This window comes from Sciurus vulgaris, assembly GCF_902686455.1.
Source record: "Sciurus vulgaris genome assembly, chromosome: 7".
Classification (NCBI taxonomy): Eukaryota; Metazoa; Chordata; class Mammalia; order Rodentia; family Sciuridae; genus Sciurus; species Sciurus vulgaris.
Window position 1 is genome coordinate 17,672,347 of NC_136467.1, and position 20,457 is coordinate 17,692,803.

The 20,457-nt window shown below is 44.3% G+C and overlaps 1 protein-coding gene and 1 long non-coding RNA gene across 3 annotated transcripts in view; one reads left to right on the forward strand and one right to left on the reverse strand.

Annotated features, from left to right (window-relative positions):
• The window catches only part of UST (uronyl 2-sulfotransferase), a 277,664-nt gene extending 257,592 nt beyond the window's left edge, over window positions 1-20,072 (reverse strand). Inside the window, exon 1 of one of the 2 annotated variants that reach the window (XM_079146881.1) lies at window positions 19,262-20,072. In XM_079146881.1, the coding sequence (XP_079003007.1) occupies window positions 19,262-19,508 (247 nt within the window). In that variant the 5' untranslated portion in view covers window positions 19,509-20,072. The remainder of the gene's footprint in view (window positions 1-19,261) is intronic. The other variant, XM_079146879.1, reaches the window with a different exon arrangement.
• The window catches only part of LOC306665415, a 461,853-nt gene that overhangs the window by 223,330 nt on the left and 218,066 nt on the right, over window positions 1-20,457 (forward strand). The gene's annotated exons all lie outside the window — the stretch shown is intronic.

Below are 20,457 nucleotides of genomic sequence, written 5' to 3' on the forward strand. Positions count from 1 at the left end.
TATTGCTAACAACTGCTATGAAACTGGGAGCATGTTCAATATTTTAAATAAGAATGGTCTCCAGTAGCCGGGTGTAGTGGGACATGCCTGTAATACCAGTGGTTGGGGAGGTTGAGGCCGGAGGCTCTCAAGTTCAAAGCCAACCTCAGCAAAAGAGAGGCACTAAGCAACTCAGTGAGACCCTGTCTCTAAATAAAATACAAAACAGGGCTGGGGATGTGGCTCAGTGGTCAAGTGCCCCTGAGTTCAATCCCCAGTATGACCCCCCCACCAAAAAAAGGCCCCCAATAGATCAGGTTTTGACACCTTACCTTTTTTTTTCAGAACTTTTTCCTCTGAGGATGATGATGGTCCCAATCCACTGTCAGAGCCCACGACCAGAAGGCCCAGTCAAGCCTTGGTCCCCCTACCCAAGTGCAGCAGACCCCAAAAGCTACTGGGCAGGGAAGGTGAATGGACCAGAAGGTGGCTGCGTAATCACTGGCCACTGCGAAATGGATTCACCCTGAATTTCTATCCCTCAGGCACTAACTTCATCCAACTGACTGCTCTCCTGTTCCTGTGCCAAGAATAAAGCCAAGAAACTGATACCTGAGACCATCCACTGAAAAGCCAGACACCTGGACTGTCCTGGCTCGGCTCCCCAGGGAACACCATCACCAAACGGTCATTCTTGAGCTTTCACCTTTATAAAGGGCCAGCGTGTGGCATGGCCTCATAAAGAACATGTCCCTTGTTTTTCTGGGAAAAAAAAAAATACCATAGATGTTGTTCATTATAATAACCTAAGATCTAGTAAGTTTCTCCTTGCTTTGAAGGTAGGAAAACAGAGGGCGACCTTTTCCAGTGAGTTGATATGTTCCTTGGATGTGACACACTTTCTGCCTTTTTGCCTTGGCCTCCAGAAAATCCATGAATTTAATGTTCAGCTGCAAAAACTCACTTCAGGTACATGTCGTAATTGCCTTAATAAGCATGTGTCACCCAATAAATGCTGGCCCCTGTGCAGGTCCAGGCAGACCTGTGTGGGGCACGGAGCACACATTTGACTTCTTTCCTTCTCTTCTTTAAAATGCTAGATGCCTTTAAATCCAAACAGTCACATAATTCTTTCAAGAACTATCCACCCATCTCCTACATCACAGTACAGTTCATTTTTCTGTGACCTAGACCCATTCTCCTCCAACTTTGTTTTTAAACAACATCGAAGAGTTGGAAACCTGTTTGTGGTTGAAACAACCAAAAACCAAAAACGACCAGGATATTTTGCTTGAGACCTCACCAGAGTAGGGGGCAGCATGGGCTGGGGGGGCACAGGGTGTCATCCAGCAGGGCTGGGGGGGTCTCACAAAGAGCTTCCCTAGGAATGAAAGGTCCTCAGCCCCAGCATATGGGACTTAGGGTTTGATGTGATTGAAGCCAGTTCTAAAGAAACTCCAAGATCATCACAGAGGAAATAAACCTGCCATAGTCAGTGCTCAGTCATTTTAAAACAGCCAGAAATTATAGCCACAATGCCAACTTAATCTATGACAAAATGGCATGATCAAAGGTAGGGAAATAACCAAAACATAAATTCGAGATACGTTATATCCTAACCTAATAAAAACGCAGCAGGGGTTTTTCTTTCCATTTTCACTAATCAGAGAAAATAAACCATCAGCCTGCGGAATGCTATCATAACAAGAAAGCCTCAGCATGCAGACAAATCTACCTGGCTCCATTAGACTAAATAAACACCTGCAGGATAAGAGTTGTTGGTCCTGTCAAACTTTATCAAGATTAGAGCTACTTTGAAAGTCAATTCTCATTAAAAGACTTAGAAAAACCCTTCAGATCTTTGTTGAAATTTGCTTTCGTATGGCAGAAGATAAAAACTAAAAGATCACTCTGGCCTGAGAAGAGCTGGACCAGGTGCAGATCTCCCCGATCCCCAGCCTCCACTCCGCTGCTGAGCAACTCTGGCCCTCCCACCTCTGGTCTGGAACCTCATCCACCACAGTCTGAGAAGCACTGTTGGGATCACATCAGACGCCTACCCAGGCTCCTCTGTGGTTCCTGTTTTTCCTGTTGGTTTCCAGAGTTATCTTTATGAGTAACAAATCTGCCATCACCCTGTGGGTCTATAAATGAACAGGGGTTTCCCCACTGCAAGCCAGATAAAAGTTCCTCCAGAATCTGCCATTGTGTCTTAGAAGCCTCCGAGGCAGCCAAACCCCCTTCTCCAGCATCTGCCAGGGTTTCCCACCAGCTGCCCTATATTGCTCGATGTACCCAATGGGCCACAATTGGCTGACCTTGGCACATGCTATTTCTCCCATCTGGATTGCCCTGTTCCACCATCTCTACCTGGTAAACTCCTACTTATGCCTCAATACCCAACACAGGTGTCCCCTCTTTCATGAAACCCCCACCTTCTTGTAATTTGCTCCCTCCACTGTGCTCCTGGTGGCATGCAGAGGAATCTCTATTACCGACAATATGTGCATAAACGCGATAAATCTATACATCTGTAAGCAGGAGCCTGGGCTAGCAGCTGTTTCAAGAACCATTTTTTCAGTTTAAAAAAATGGAAATCTTAAATGGTCACAGGGCAAATATTAGAACTTTTAATCATGAAACTAGTCTTTGAGATCTAAAGTGAAGCAGTCAAAGGTCTCAGGACATACAGACAATCTTTATTTAGTCTTTGGGATGGGGAGGGGGAAACACACACTGGCTCCCACATTCCTGTGCTTGAGTCTGCCACCTGCTCTGGTCAGACTTCTGTGTAGATGATTAAATCAAAGATGTGTATTAGCAGATATTATAAATGCAAATTTTCACAGTATTCCAGGCAGGAGAGTGCCAGATAGCATTCCCTTTATAATCTGATGGTGGTTGTTCTAGAACAGAAAGAGTCCCTCTCAAGTCCCAACAGAAACTCAGAGAGGTTAAGTGAATTACCCAAGGTCACACAGCTGCATGGTGGCAATGCCAGGACTTAAACAGAGGACTTCTGATTTGAAACCCAATGCTCTATTAACACTACACTGCCTCTTGTAATGTTAAACAGCCTGCAAGAGGCAAACTCACAGAAGAAAATGTAATTTTCAAAAAAGAAAATGCAGCTCTATTAATCCATCATGTTGGCCTTTAAATGTTTGTGTTTCCAAATTGTGGTCCTTTGGATTTTATAAACATTCAAAAGAATAACCACCCACATGGACTAAACAGTTCACTATCATCTAGTTGCTTATAAAAATAGTGTTGAAATGAGTGCTGTCCTTGTTCCCAAGATTCCCCACAGGGCTGAGGTACAGCCAGGCCCTCGTCAAGTTCACCCAAGGGACGCAGGTGCAGGCTGCCTGTGCCTGGCCAGAGGACCATCATCAAAACCAAGTAGGACTCCAGGAAGCGGAGACTTAGTGCCCAGTCCTGCCCTGAGACTAGTTGGCAACCAAGAGAGCGGTTGTATCTGCCTGGCCAGGGTGCCAGTGACTATAGCACCCACTGACAGGGACACAAGAGTTCTTTCCAGAAATAATGGCAGCTGGAAGGTGGAGCTGGGAGACCTGCGATAGGGGACGCCTGGCCCAGGGAGGCAGCAGCAGCAGAAGAGGCCCAAGCACAGGTTCTGGTATTGGAGAGGCAACGGATAATCTCAGAAGCATAGGGCCACGCAGCCAACAGGGCTTTCCATTCTCTAAAGAGTTGAGTCAATTCATTTTAATGTTTGAAAAATGAATTTACCATTAAAGATTGATATCATTCAAGAATAATGACTTTGTCTCCAGCTGGACTTGCAAAATCACTGAATTCATTTACTTTACACCAAAATAAAAGCCAAAGAGACTTAACAAATAAACGTGAAAGTGCAACAATCCTAGAGTTAGAGGACAGAGTGGAGGATATTCATCTGATGTCGGGATGGACAGCATCGCCTAGCACAAAAGCAAAGAAAAAGAATAAATGAAGAAAGCCGACTCGTGCAGGAGAAACAAAGGAAACTGACTCTAAAAATTGTAGGGCAAATAAAACACAAGGAAATCATATCCGCATGTGTGACCAAGGGCTGAGCCCCTTGTCTTTTTTTTTTTTTTTTTTTTTTAATTTGGCAAGGGGCCTTTATTTTATTTATTTATATGTGGTGCTGAGAATCAAACCCAGTGCCTCACACGTGCTAGGCAAGTAAGTGCCCTGCTACTGAGCCACAACCCCAGCCCTGATCCCCCAACTTCAAAACACTCTCACACCTGATAAGAGCAAGAGGAACAGTCTACAGGAAAAACACAGGAAAGGGGTTTAAAACTCTATTTCCCCAAAGAAGATACCTTACCAACATAGTTTAACTGGTTACTTTCACTAATATTCAAACCAATGTAAATTAAAGCATAAGAATATCATTTTTCCCCTCAAATGGGTAAGGAAATCTTTAAAGATTACGTCCAGTGTTTAGAAGGGCAAACCAGGTTACAAACTGCCGGTGAAATATACAAGTTTGTATCACTATGACAATTTGTATTAAAATCAATTTTTAAATGGGTTCGAGCTGTACCCCAGCAATTCAAAGTCTAGGAATTTATGCCAAGAAAAACAGAGACATCTGCAGAAATGTAATAATGTTCACCACGGCTTTATCTACAATCATGAAAAAAAAAAAAAAAAAAAAAAAAAACTGGATGAGGCCTACACACCAAAGGGGCCTGGATAAAGGAGTTTCCTGCCACCAGGAAAGCCAATGCTCTGGAAAAATATGACAGGGAGTGACATTGTGACAAGTGGCATGGAGGAGCATGTGACCAACCAACACAGCTGTCAGTAAAGAAATTAACTTTTTTTTCTTTTCTTCTTTGTGCTTTTCTCTATTTCCCAATTTTCTACAGTGAACATGTATTAACAGTTCCAATTATTTCTGAAAATTATGTTTTTAAAGCATTCCACTGAGTCATTCTCATTATTTTCCATAAGTATCAGCATCCCATTATTTTCTTTGGACATAAAAGAACTACCTGGGACAGTTGAATGTTAGGGACAAATTCTGATACAATGCCTCAGCATTAAAATTAAAACCGTACAAGAGACTGTAATAACTCTTCAAAGAAACTTCATACCTAAGACCAGCTGCTTTGCTTCCTATTCTTACCAATGAACTTGATATTAGATCAAAATTTTTCCTTTCATGAACCTCCAAATAGCCTACATTTCAATACAATGGATTGAGAAATGAATAAAAACTGGCATCTTATAATTTGAATCATACAAGTGCACAATTCTCACTTTTTAAAATCCTCATGTTCTTAAATTCCAACAACCAAATTGGTAAATAAAAATTCGATTAAAAATAAATTTATAAAATGATTAATATTAATAGCCCAAATCTCTAATAAATTAGCTTGTTTGGATCAGCCCCATTTGTTTGTTTACAGGTGTCAACTGCTCCCCAGAAATACTACAGTGTTGATTTTCAGTGTGGTTCTAGGCCAGCAAAACCTGGGAGCTTATTGGAAAGGCAGAATCTCAGGCCCCATCCCAGACCTGCTGCATCAGAATCAACAGGTTTGCCACATCAGTTTAACAGATGCCCAGCTAATTTGACTGCAGATTAAAGTTTGAGAAATGCTAGCATAGAGAAGCTGCAAACTAAACTGTTACAAGTCACAGCCAAATAAAAGATTCTACTTAAGCTAAAGCATGCCTGAACTGCATTGTGAGAAGCCTTCCTGTACACACAAAACTTCCTGACCTCTGACCTCTGTACCTAATAGGGTGGCCCTTTGCCTTGCTTACATGTAAGAATTGTAACACATGTAAGAATTGTAACCCAGCCCCACCCCAACCAAGGGAATAAAACTTCAGACCTGAGACCAGTTGTTTACTTCCTATACTTACACATGAACTTGACATTAGGGCAAAATTTTCCAAAGCTCTCCAGGTTACTCCATCATGCAACCAGCCTTGAGAATGCCTGATCTACTAGCAGAACCAGGGCCTTAACCCCAGAGACCAGTCTAACTAACCAGGCACACCAATTCCTGTTCTCTGCCCCTAGTGTTTTACCTGTCTCTCACTTTTTGCCTGCCACATCTTTCTCGGCCCCTTTGAGTACCTACAGCCCCATGTGGGCAGCGAAGGTGCTATTAGTCTCTCTGGCACCCAGCATGTAACTAGTGCTGGATGAACATTTGTTGAAGGAAAGAACCTGCATAGATGGAGGAGATGACAGATGAAGGAGAGGAAGACTGCCAAGCCGAAGGCAGGCATATGAAAGCAATAGGAAAACACATGTCTCTGATCCTTTAAGTCTCACTGATGTGAGACTTCAATGAAGCGAAAGCCTTAGGAACAAGATTGACTCCGAAATCAACAAAAAAGTCACCTATCATTCCAACAAAGTGGCCAGGAAAAATCTGATAGAGGGGATGGATTTTGGCACAAGTACACACTATGCCATAAAACAAATAAAGCCTAAAACAGAAGCCTGCCTAGCAACCTGATGATGTTCTGGGGGGATCCCCCTACCAAAATGGGGAGCTTTCCTAATGACATGCCTAAACACACACTCTAGGCGGAGCTCCAGTCAGAAACAGCACCACCATCTGCATGCCATCTCAAGACAGCCACACAGACACTCCACAACTCCCCCAGCTGTAAGGAGCAAGGGAGCAGGACACAAGGACATCTGCAGAAAGTATTTACCAAAGGCGCCGGTGTGATGCTGCATGCCTATAATCCTAGTTGCTGGGGAAGCTGAGGCAGGAGGATCACAAATTTGAAGCCAGCCTCAGCAACATAGCAAGACCCTAAGCAACTCAGCAAGACCCTGTCTCTAAATAAAATATAAAAAGGACTGGGAATGTGACTCCATGGTTAAGCACCCCTGGGTTCAGTACCCAGAAAATATTTCCTAAATGCACATGGAAGTTTCACCATAATGCTGTGAACTTAGGAGCCTCAAAACAGCTTCACTCGGTGGTAGCTGAGGTGGTCTTTGCCGCCACAACAAGGGCAAACGAGAGGTCAGGTTGTGGGTGCTATGGAGACTGACTTCCTTCCCCTCCCTCCGCTTTCTGGGCACCTCCTCATCTCACAGCATGACCAGAAGAACATAACCACAAACACTCCAGGCTCCACAAGGCCCTGGATCTCCACTGGGCAGGCAAACAAGAACAGCTTTGGAGCCGGGAAAAGCAAGAGCTAAGAAAACAAGATGGCCTCGATCCTGTCATCTGCTAAAGCCAAGGACCGGCACTGGTCCTCTCGGGTTTTAAATTTACGCAGCTTTCTGGAATCTTTGCTCCACGTTCCCCTGGTGTCCCATGGAGCTGTTGGAGAGCCACTTGAGTGGGCTGGGGAGAGCTCACCAGCATTTCCAGGAGAAACCCGTGTTAACCCCACACTGCTTAAATTGGCTTCACACTCGGAGTGTGTGTCAACACTCTTCTCCTCCGCAGGTCTACTGTGCAGGAACTCCTCCCTCGGTCTGCTGAGAGGCTACACACCACACACCCGGCCAGTCTGGTCAAGCTGCAGGGACAGGCGGTGAGCCCCAGCTGCCGGGACCCCTCCCTCCTTACTTGGCCCTGCCTGGGCTTCCCTGCCAATAGTCAGTCACTGGTCCCTTCCCCCATGGTAAAAATAACTTCCTCTTGAAGTGTCTAAATCTGTATGTGATTTTGCACACATTTTTTGGCATGTCATCGGATGAATCCTGACACTAAGGCAGAATGAAATCGCAAGAGATCCGCAATCACATTTCTGTGAAACTCCAACCAGATGAGTCAGTGCCACTCTTTTCTCAGATTTTGAGAAAAGACTTCCAGGCAAGATGCTGCATTCGAAGCAGGGCACGGGTTCCTTCTGTCCTAGGCTTCTGACTCACTCGGCCAAGTCCATGGGCGGAGGGAGGCAGAGCAGAAGGGAACTCGGGGTGCTGGAGGCTCCCAGCGTGGTGGGGGGTGACTCAGTGGGCAGATCATCCTGCACCAGGGTAGCTCCAAGAACTCAGCCACACTTGCACTAGGGATCCCAGTGCCCCCGCCACCTCAGCCACGCTCCACCTACTGCCACGCGTAACTGTCATTCTCATCTGTGACGGTGATAGGCTCATAAACCAAGGAGCCAGAAACTTCCTCCGTTCTTCAGGACCAGGCAGGATCGTGTAAACAGAAGAAAGGATGGAGATGAGTGAGGGAATTAGAACCATTCCAGTTTTTTTCTCCACTCATTGGCAAGCAACAGATGGCTGGCTCACGCTTGCCCACTGATCTGTAGCGTTGTCTTTTTTCTTGTGGATGTATTCATTTTTAAATAGCTGCACATTTGCCCCATGTCCTAGGGAAGCATCTCTCCCAGTCTGCATCTTTTTGCTTGACTTATGGGGTGTTAGTTCAGACAAGAAACTAGTGGAAGATAAACCTATTTTTCTAGACGGGACTTGGGGGCGCATAGCAGTCAACTCTGCATCTTCGATTATTTGAAAGACTCTGAAGTCCAACAGACTACTCTATGAAGCTCCTGGAGGAAAGAGTCCAGATAGGTGGAGGCTAACAGGGCCCCCACACTGCGAAGCACCCTCTTGGCCACTGGAGCTGTCCACCATGGAGGGATGAGTAGCCAGTCACTGGGAAGCAGGTGTGAGAATCCTCTGAAGACTGCACTCCCTGGTCCCTACCTGCTTCCCTCTTCCTAACACGTCATGAGACTCGGAATTCTGGAAACCACGTGTCACTTTGCTTCCTCTCTGTGTCTTCTTGGAGACCTTCTGCTTCTCAGAATTTCTGAAGCAAGATTCTCCTCTCTCTCACTGTGCATGCAGGCTGGGGCAAACTGGTGGGGTGGGAGGAAAGTGCTGCTAATTTTAAGTATAACAAAATTACATTAAAAAAAAAAAAAAAAGACTTAGAAGACAATGACCTAATTTTTTTTTTCATACTCTACTTGCCTTCTACATCTTTTAAATAAACTTTTGGCTCCAAAGAAAATAGCCTCTGTGTGTGTGTGTGTGTGTGTGTGTGTGTGTGTGTGTGTGTGTGGTGTGTATGTGTGTGTGTGGTTTTTTGTTTTGTTTTGTCTGGAGGGATTTTTGTTTGCTTGTTTTAGTTGCTACCATTAATCGACTTCTTGTCTCTTTCAACATTTGATTTTAAGAATACAAGGGGCCTTAGAAAGCATCTACTTCATTGATTCTAAAGAAAAAAGAGGCAATTTTCCCTGGGTCTACATATAAATGCCCGGAGGATTAAAAAAAAAAAAAAAAACCATGTCCTTTTCCCCTTTTCTGGTCCCAAGAAAATATTCCCAGACTGACAATCAAATACATAAGGAAAGAAGGCAACCAAGAAGGCTCCTAGGGAAAACCTCAGATTCTGCTAAATCTTTCGTCTTCTTTTGTCTTCTTCTTAGAGATGAAGAAATGCAAATCTAGGAGGCCCCTGTGACTTAAGGACACTGACCCCTGACCTACTATAGCAGGGTTTTCTGGGCAGTTCAGCTTATCTGAAGGGAAGGTGACAACATGCAAGACTTCTGTGCAGAAGCAGGAAGCTCTGTGCTGGAGTGGCAAGGTCACACTTTTCGAGACCCCTAAACAAAATTTAACTTTCTATCAAATTATATAAAATAAGCATTTGCTGCCAACTGCCCAAGGAATTGGGGGATGAGTGACACTCACACCCATGTGACACTGGCAGGTCAAGCCACGCTTAGCAGCTGACATCAGAGGCAGAAGCAAGTTCACCAGCCCCTGGTAAAGATGTCGCCCAGCCGGGTGCTACTCCTGCCCTGACTTCTAATGAAAGGGGAGGGGAAACGGAGAGTACCAAGTGGCCCTGTGCTGGAGGCGGCAGTTTCACTACAAGTGAGGGAAGTCCCAGGGGCGGTCACAGTGTTGGCCTGGCATCATGATTGTTTTCAACAGTCAAGTCCAATCCTAGAACATTCAGCCGTCCAGGGTCAGCTACAGCATCTTCCCTCCACATTGCTCTTTTTATTCTGTGGACCCAGAGGAACAAAGAGTGTGGATAAATTAAAACAGAGGGAGGCGATCCGTGCAAAAAAAAAAAAGTGTTCTCTGAAGCCTGCGCCTGGGAAGCAAAATGAGGATAACGAGCAGGAAGGTCCGTGTGTATATAATTAACAAGACAAATGCATGGGACTTGTCAGCCCTGAAGAGTCCTTGCCAACCTACCGGTGACAAGATAAGCCACAAAAACACTAGTTAGGTAATTTCACCTTTCTGGGTTAGACTGGCTCCTTCTACTAGAAGCCAAGTCATAAGTGAATCTGCATACTCCCACCAGTGTGAGTGTGCATGCACACGTGTGTGTGTGCGCACGTGCAAACATGGATGTGTGCTAAAAGAAGAGGGACCAGGAGGGAAGCAAAGAATAAAGTGAGAAAAATTGACATTTGTGAAATTCAAACGCCAAGTCCTGAGACAGAGAAGTGCACTATAAACCAGCCATGCTAAAGAGCAAAACACCTGCGGTTCAGAAGAAAATAGCTCAGGTTCTTCCAGCTAACTGGTAACACAGTGATCCATGTCCAGATTTCAGTTCAAAACCTACAGCCTTTCTTGGCCTGAAGCTTTGGACACACGGGCTCAGTGGAGTATTCACTGAATGACTGAATATAAGAATTTATATTTTTCAAAACACTTTGATTTTTTCTTTTCATCCAGACCATGAAAGCTGTAGTCACTGAATTAGAAGAATATCAGCAGGATCCAAGAAATGTAGTACAATTAAATATATGTGTTTATCTAACTCTTTGTCAAGGCTGGGGTTGTGTGGCTCAGCAGTAGAGCATGAGCTTAGCATGGGCAAGGCCCTGGGTTCAATCCCCAGCACTGGAAGAAAAAAAGGAAATCATCTGTCAATGAAAGAACTAGGAAGCACTTGATCAAAGCACAACTTAAGGTAATTTTTTTTGGTAGTGGGGATTTGAATTAAGGTAATGTTAATCTTTCACTAAACAAGGGTAAATGGATTGGTGCCTTCAGCCCTGATTTTACAGTCTGGTCATTTTGTGGGTCTAGACTAAAATCTATTCAGTCACCATTTCAAAAATCACATCATGCCATGGTCTCATCTCCTTAAAGACTTCAAGTCATACTTGAAACATAATGTAACACAAATTGCTATCTAAGGAAAACAGTGACCTGGAGAGAGAAATAAACTGCTATTCTGCAATCTCCCAAAACAACTGGCCTGGGATTCAGCAAAATGATGAGAAACAAGAAGTTTGCATTTTAGTTGTACACAGCCAAATCTCTAGATTGACCTCAGGTATTCTTAATTACAGGGAGCTCTAAAAATGTAATTCCAAATTCCCCAAGGTGGGAGGTAGACAATTATCCCTGCGCACAGAAGGAAATGTTTATAGAGTGATATGTCATAAGTGGTTGTATTATATTTGCTTGGTGCATTAGTTTCAAATAGTGAGAAAGAAATAGGCAGAAGATTTCAACCAAGCTGTTCTTTCTGGAATACCTCCCCAGATTCTCTGCTTAATGGAGTCCCAGCAAAGGGGCTGTGTGCAGAGCAAATACTGAACCAACAGCTTCTTCCCAGGGGGCCTGTGCAGAGCACCCAAGAAAAGTGCACCAGGACAGGTGGGCTGTCCTGAGTATGCCCCCTCTTCAAGGAACTGGCCTACAAATAATCACACCACAAGGTAGAAAGCGGAAAGCACAGAGGAGACGCTGGAATAAACACTACAAGAGTTCCAAGGTCTTAACTGGAGATTTAACTTCCAAAACCTGCAGTACAGAGACATTAGTAGAAGCTAAGGCAGGCAACAAGATAAGAATACTGAGCCAGTGGCTATCTTTGGAAAGTTACAGACAACGAATAGAAAACCTGAAACAGACCAAGAAGTATTTCATAGCTTCAATGCTACAGCTATAAATGGCTCCCTGATCATTTTAAATATGAGAATATTAAAATAAATAAATGAGAGGGTCAAAAATTATTCAAACTGAAATTCTACAAAGCAACACCTAATTGTATTTTAAAACATCTTATTTTGATAATGTATTTTTGAAACCTACTAAAACTTTCAGGAGATTAATATTTCTTCTGAAAAGTCATGTTCTTTCACTGAACTGAAATGTATATAGGAAATATTGTTAATATGTATATGCCCTGCATATTATAGGACAATGTGAATACAAAATTAATTAATTGCATGCAAATTTCAATTTCACAGGAAGACTAAAGATTTCCTTGGTAGTTTCATGGTACATTGTATAAGGAACAGAAAACACCAATTATTTTACCCTGCTGAGCTCATCAGCTCCATTCTAGTGAGAAATACAAAGGCCAAATAATCACATCCATTGTACTACAATCTGCTATTTAAAATGGGTTACACTCACATTCCACATACCAATGAAAGCACTAACATAGTATGTGCTAACTATAATGAATTACTATACATTAGAACTAAATGCAGACTAGTTTATTATCCAGAGGAATCCATTACAAGCCCCAAGATTATTCTGAAGAATTCATTGTTTCCAATCAATCATTAGGAATTTATTATAGCTTTTACTATATACCCAGACAATATACTTAGCATTTAAAATGACAAAAGCATCAAACTAATTTTTTGCTCCTTGAAAAGAGATATACCTATGGTATAAAGAACAATACATAACAGTATTGTGTTTAAGTCAGTATTATCCTTCCCAACTCCATAAATAATAGCAAAATCATATATCTGATAATGGGTTAGTATGGAGACTATGTAAAACAACAAAAACAACAGCCCAACTCAAAAATGGGCAAAGAATGTGAATAGACATTTTTCCAAAGAAAATATTCAAATGTACATGAAAAGATGTCCAATGTCACTAATCATTAGCAAAATGCAAAACACAGCCACAATGACACACTACTTCGTACCCATTAGGATGACCATAATTTAAAAAGTGGAAAATAAGAATCATTGATCAGGATGTTGAGAAATTGGGAATTCTCACAGATGAAATATATGAGATATGAAATGACACAGCCACGATGAAAATAGCTTGTCAGTTCCTCATCAATTCCACTCACAGGCATACACCCAAAAGAACAGAAAACTGTTCAAACACAAATTTGTACACATTCATAACAGCAATGAATATTCACAATTGCCAAAAGGTGGAAACGACTCGAATATCCATTGATGGGTCAAAAGACAAACAAAATGTGCACATCCACACAATATTATGGAATGCTTTACAATGAAAACAATCGCTGTGGCATATTGTCCAGTCACAAAAAGAAACAGGATACTGATACATGCCTTAAGTATGGATGAATTTTGGAAACATATGCCAAGAAGCCAATCACAAAAGACTACATATTGTACAATTTCATTTATATGAAAAGTGTAGCATAGGCGAATCTACAGAGAGAAAGTTGATTACTGATTTCTTAGGAATGGGATGATAGGTCATTTAGTGGGATAATAAATAAAGGGTATTGGATTTCTTGTTGTGGTAATGAAAATGTTCTAAATTGTGGTAATGGTTGCACATATCTAGGAATATACTAAAAGCTACTGAAAACCATTAAACTATTAACAAGTTTGAGTGAATTATATGATATGTGAATTACACCTCAATAATCTCATATAGTGATACTTGATATGGACTTGTCCTGCAGAACAATTGTTACATCCTTTTTGACTTCTGCAAATAAGAATTTTTAGTGAAATGTTAGTGGTTCTATTGCTATCTCTGGTAAACAAAAGGTTTATATGTATTACTGTTTGCTAGAGGTGAGTTTCTAATATATCAATACAAGTAAGACAAAATTTATTTGTGGTCAATTCTTTCAAAAAAAAAAAAAAAAGCAAGCAATGACTCCTAATAACTCCAGCAGCTGCAATCCGTCACATGGATTTCATACTACGTCAGGGACAGCCATCAGTACAGCTGCAAAGCAAGCTGGTATTTCTTCTCCTCCTCCTCCTCCTTCTCTTCCTCCTCCTCCTCCTCCTCCTCCTCCTCCTTCTACTCCTCCTGCTCTTCCTCATCCTCCTCCTCCTCTTGCCTCCCTCTAGGGAATCAAAAGATACTATTTATTTTGAGACTCAAAAAGCTTGATCACTTTATTTCTAGTTTTTCCAAAACAAAACCAGCTAGTGTGTTAAACCAGGATTGATGACAGGGAATTTGAAGAAACACAGTATCCAGATAACCCATATTTACACGTGTTTTTAAACAATTCATACTGAGACGTTAAAAATAGTTTACAAGGCAGAGTGCTTCTCACCATTCATGCTATGTGTTTACAGAACACACTGCCATAGTTTAATGTCATTCTCTATCTTTCCTCTACTACAGTGCTACTGTGTCCCCAATCAACCCTACAAGATAAATTTGCAGCTATAAACAAAAATGTCATTTTTTTTCTACGTCAACAATTTCTATCGATAACATCATATTTTATGCATTCATTCCTAGATTACTGTGTGGAGCCTAAAATACTGTATTTAAAGTGTGTGTGATGTGCAGAAGAAAAATTAAAATTGGCTTTTAAGGTTTAGAGCAGCTGTATAACAGACCTGGACCTCTATTTTCACATTTTCCTTTAAATTTATTTAAACTTGAGAATTTCAAATTCAAGCAAATGTTTTTTTTATTTTTTGCATATTTTGACTCAAAGTTTTCAGCCTCGTGTCTATGTTAAAGATGAGCAAGTCTGAGAACTAAAGCACTCTATCTCCATTTAAAATGGTATAAATTAAAAATGGAAGGAAAAGCATATCAACTGAAGATCAGTCCAACAAATTTAGCTCCCATAAAGGCTAAATCACATATCCGAAGCTGGAGGATAAATCATTAAAGTCTGCCGGTTGTACAAGATCAGTAGAGAGCCATCTGGCTTATTCAGCTTCTATCAATGTAATGTGTGGTATTCCAAGTTTTTGATATTTCCGCAGCTCATCAGTAATGAGGCTACTGGCACTAAGGTTGTAACGTAACCTAATTTCTGGGGGAGATTTTATTTGATTTTTGTTTTCTATAGCAAATCAAAGTATGAATGCCACTTCAAAAAAAAAATTTTCCTAAATTGAAAAGATTATGGTTTGCAAGGCTTAAGTATAGCATGTGCTATATTTATCTCTTCACCCCACTGAATGTTTATGTTCTCCTCTCTCCACCCATTTGGGGGGATGGAGCAACATTATCCCTGCCTCATTTTCCTCCCCCAACCTCCTTTCCTCTTTCAAATTTGTTGCAGCAGGAAGTGCTTTAAGGGAAGGTCCTCTGCCCTTCTCCAACCTGACTGGAAGAAGGAACTGATACTGGTCGCTGTGGGGAAGAGAGAGCATCATCACTGACACCTTCCCTTCCCTCCCACGCCTGCTTTCTGGTTACCCCACTTCACCCCATCTCATCCCATGCCTCTCTTAACCTCAGAGAGTCAAAAGCCAGCGGGGGCTCCAAGGGACAGCTGGCCCTTCCCTTGAAACAATGGTGTTTAAAAAGTCAAGCAGATGCATTTTTAAAAAGCTAAAATTTAAAAAAAAAAAAAAGAAACTATGGGCGCATGATCTTTAAACCGTATTATAAATTCCCCCATTCATCCTCCCTCTTTTTCTCAAATACATGGGAAAGCAATGCTGAAAGCAATACTATGCCAGAACAATGGTTCTCTAATGTTAGCTGCATCAGGGTCACCTGGAGGACTTACTGAGGACAGATTGCTGGGCCCCATGCCCAGACTCATTCAGTGAGTCTGGGACAAGACCTGAGAATTTGTATGTGTAACAAATTCCCAGGTGATGCTGATGCTGCAGGTCCAGGGATCCACAGAGAATTACCAGCCTAGACACAGAACAACTGCTAAAGAGAGAGGACACCCTGGAACTTCCATTCCAAGGAAGCTCACCTTCAGCTCAGAGAGTCCAGTTCTCTAATACAGGGAGGCAGCATGATGGGCATTGGTACAGGAAGGCACAGCTGGAGCAGACCCTCTCTGCTGGCTCTCAAGATACTGAGTAAAAGTATCAAGAAAAGGAAAAGAGAAATTATGGACATAAATATGATCCTTTAGCCAACAAGCTCTTTAGACTCTCATTTGCATGTTGGCGTGTATTTCTGTTTTCTCTCTCAAACTCCCGTGGTGCCTTGCAATGGGCACTAGAAGCAAGCATATTTGGGTTTAAATCCTGTCTTATTTGAAGTATATCCACCTGTGTCGGTCATCTTCTTCTTGATGTAATAAGTGACTGAGATTAAGCAATTTATAAAGAAACAAGGTTTGTTTTGGCCCACAGTTTTGGAGGTTTCAGTCCATGACTGACTGGCCTGTTGCTTTGGACCTGTGGCAGTATAGTATTTCATGGCAGGAGGCTGTAGGAAGCCTGTTCACCTCCTGGCTGGGTATGAAAATGAGAAAGAGACCCGCAACCCACAACCCCTTTTGAGAGCATGCCCCTAATGACCTAAAACCTTCATACTAGATCCCACCTCTTAAAGATTTCTCCCATCTCCCAATAGCCTCAAGCTGAAGACCACGCCTTCAACACACAGGCCTTTGGGGGACATTACAGATCCAAACTTTAGCATTTCCACAACAAACAACAGAACCCACCAGTAGTGTTATTATGTGGATTAAATTTAATTTTGCATGTACATTGGTGCATATACAGCAGATGTTAGCTTTTATCATGAATACCCATGCCTTTTGACATTCCCATGAGAATATTCAATGTTTAATATCACACTGCCTACTTGATACAATAGGCCAGTCATGAATTCAATTAATAATTATCAAGTAACTGTTATATAGCTAGTGTATAATACTGTCCAAATATATTAAAACTATGTTCTATAAAGAAATATGTTGATATAAACATTTTGACTTAGAAAACTTTAACTTTATACCAACTTACATTTAAGATAACTACTTGACTCCGAAATTGGCTCAGGAAATTGAGAGGATGTGTTTACTAACCACAAATTTTGTTTTGACAGACACTAAAATAATAGGATGGGGGAGGAAAGGGATAAAGGGATTCTGCGAACACCTTGGTCTATATTATTCAGGGTATATTTTAGGCCATCCTAGAGACCACAAGCCCACTTTTCCCACTTATGTGACCAAACAACAGGGAACAAATGTGGGTAAGGGTATCCTATTTTGAGTACACAATGATGTCATTTTTAATTCACCACGTCAGTCAGAAGCTTAATGATCGGTTTGTAACAAGCAGGAGTAGTGTTCACTCCGAGTTCCTCCTAGTCCCTGGGGTTAAGTCACCCTTCTACCAACTAAACACCCAAATACACAAGGCCTCATTTTCTGAAATATATAACAAAAAGGTGAATGTGACATACATAGAGGTTTCTTAATCTTATCCTTCCTGGTGACTTTGCTCCTTACTTCTACCAGGTTTTTCTTTCTCCAAGAAATTTATCAGGATCACAGAATCTTAGGAGATGGGCAGAGATTTTAGAGAAATCTAATCAAACTCCTAAGTTTTACCATGAAAAAAGAAGACCATGAAGTTTTAGTACCCTGCCCAAAGCCAGTTATTCTTGGGGACAGTGGACACACATATTCCATTCCCATTCTGCACACCTTCCCCTCTACACTGAATTTGGCTGAACCTGGATGAACTCCTGCCAAAAAAATGTATCATCACATGTTATAGGAAAGACCTGAGCTTCACCAACACTTGTCTCCCAATGCTAGTCAACAATGATTGCTGTTCATGGTAAAAATAATAATAATAATAATAATAATAATAATAATAAGTTACATTTGTGGCACTAGCTTCTGAGAGATAAGGAAACTACAGCCTCAAAAAAAAAAAAAAAGAAAAAGAAAAAGAAAAGACTTTCAGAAACGACAAGACTGTATTTTTAAATCTATAAAATCAGGTGCTAAGTATTTTGTTTTAGAAATCTAATCCAGGCAATATTTTCCCTTAATTTTCCGTAAAGCCTCTTGCAAAACCATAGTGCTCCAAAGTTTTTGCTGAAATGAAAACGTAACATTTTAAATCTGAGTTTCTCTATGTGGAAAAAAAATTTCTTGTTTATATTTCCAAATGCCCCCACACATCTGTGACTTTGCTGATGTAGTTGTTTGGTTTGTTTTTCCTTCAAAAGGTCTGCTATCTAGACCTGTGGCTCTGCGATGACGGGACAGTTGGGGTACATGTGGCAGCCTCCAACCGGCCAAGTCATTTGGACCATTCTGTTTCCAGCAAGCACTTCGGTGGCATTCCTTCCAGCACCCGATCTCCTGCAGATGCCGGATGTTTGCCGGTTGGCTCAGGTTTATCACCTCAAGAAGCTGGAGATCTCCCAGCCTCTCCCCCAACCTCCGCACGACCTCTTCTGGCCGCAGGCTTGCGAAGGATTTGCAACCTCTGTGGCCCTGGCACTCGAGCCAACTTCTTCTCCAGGACCTGGGCGTGCGGTCCTCAGCCCTGGCACCTCTGGGTCGGGAGTGCGGGACAGGGAGGCGCGTGGCCACGCCTTCTCGCTGGACCGGTTCTTTTCTCTACGGTTACAACCCCTTCCTACCTACGCGACGGGCAGGCGGCCTCGCTCGCTACAAACCAACCACAAAGCAAGGGAAAATAAAGTTCTGACTTGAGACGCACACAGCTCCCAGGACTGTCAGATCACAAGAGACGACACCGCGAGTTATGCTGACCCACACCTTGGGGTAACCCCAGATCCCCGGGAGCACCCTGCTCTCCACGTCACGCTCTTTGCGGCCGGTGTGGTGAACGGGGGGATGCCAAGGGACAAAGCCAACCCAGGGCAGCGCGAAGCCACATGGGTCGGAAGGGGACCCGCGGGTCTGAATTCGTGGAACTGCCCCACGCCACTCTGGGGCGAGCGGGACCCGATGGGATTATAATCACTGATGATGTCAGGAAGGGGACTGTGCCTGCCCTTCGCCTCGCCCCCGGCCGCCGGGTCTGAATATACACACGCACGCAATCATAAACACACGGACGTCCACTTCGCCCAGCTGGGGTCGCGGGGCGGGGGCAGGTATGTGGTACCCCGGGGAAGAAGCGCCCTGCCCGACCCTGCAACCCAGCGGTACCCAGCCTCGCTGCCAACAGCCAAGACGCGCGCGGGAGGAAGACGACGCTCCGGGGCGGCGGCACCGATGGATGCTCGCGAGCGTCACACCTGGGGAACCTCGGGGCGCAGCGGGCCGTGGCAGCATTAGAAGTCCCCGGCGCGCCCCCCTTTCCCTGGGCACAACTTTGCGCAGCCGGCGCCGCCCTCGCGCCTGCCGCCCTTCCTTACCCAAATACTGCCGCAGGTCGAGCAGGAAGCGAGGGGGTCCCCCGCTGAGCTGGTAGAAGAGGGAGCCCAGGCAGAAGACCAGCAGGGTGGCCATGCAGAAACCGTAGTCCCGGAGGGAGAAGCGCAGGAAAGGCAGCAGGGAGACCCGGCGCCTCCAGCCGCCCAGGCCCGCAGGGGCGCCCCCCACAGGGGCCCCATGGGGCCAGGGATCCGCGCCGCCGCCGGGATGCTGCTGCTGCTTCTTCATCGCCTGCTCCGCCGCCTCGCACTGCCGGCCCGGGCCAGGAAAAGGTCACCCATCCGCCGCGAGGAGGAGAGCTCGGCCGGCCGGCTGCACATGGGGAGGGCCGCGCCGAGGGCAGCCGGGTGGGGGCGGGGAGGGGCCGAAGTTGCCGGGCTCAGGAGACTTTCCTCTGCATGGTCCCCGCCGCCCGCCGCGGCCCGAGCGGCCGAGGTGCCCGGCCCCGGCTTGGAGGCGCTGCCCGCGACCGTCCCGCGCCTGCTAGCGCTACCGCGCCCAGCGCCCCGCCGCGCCCCGGGCTCGCTCGTGGCCGCCGGGGCTCGCCTCCAGCGCCAGCGTGGACCCCCGGCTTTGTGTGTGTCGCTTTCGGCGTGTTTTGTCCCGGTTCAGTCTCCTCCAGAAAACGGCAGGGAGGAACGGGAGGCGGACACCATCCCCTCGCTCCACCTCCTTGACAGGGGTTTTCCTCCTTCTCCTCCCCTTTCTCCCTCCGGCGCTCCGCAGCCCGCTCTCCTCCCTCGGCCCTCCCTCGCTCCGCTCGGGTCTCGGCGTTTGCTCTGGTGTCACGTTACTGCCTCTGCTGGGGTTGGGGGGGCGGCGATTATTCGCAACAAGGAAGAAAGTTTCTGGGTTTTTTTTTTTTTTTTTTTTTTTTTTTCTTCCCCCTTTCTTTGCGATCTGGCCTCGGTTCCTGCGCCACCAGCGACCTCTTGGGGCCCGTTCACTTCCCTCTCGTAAACAGTCGCCGGCAGGAAGAAACGCGATTGATCCTACTATATTTGTTTTCATTTCAGAAACTCGATTCTCCTCCTATAACCCATTCGAGCTGTTTACGAAAGGCCAATAACAGGTAAGAGGGTATAGGTTCAAGGCTCAGCCGAGATGGTAAAAGAGCAAGTGGTGTGAGTTATAATTAAACACGCCCTGCAGAGCCAGGACTTGCCCCAGAGACGCA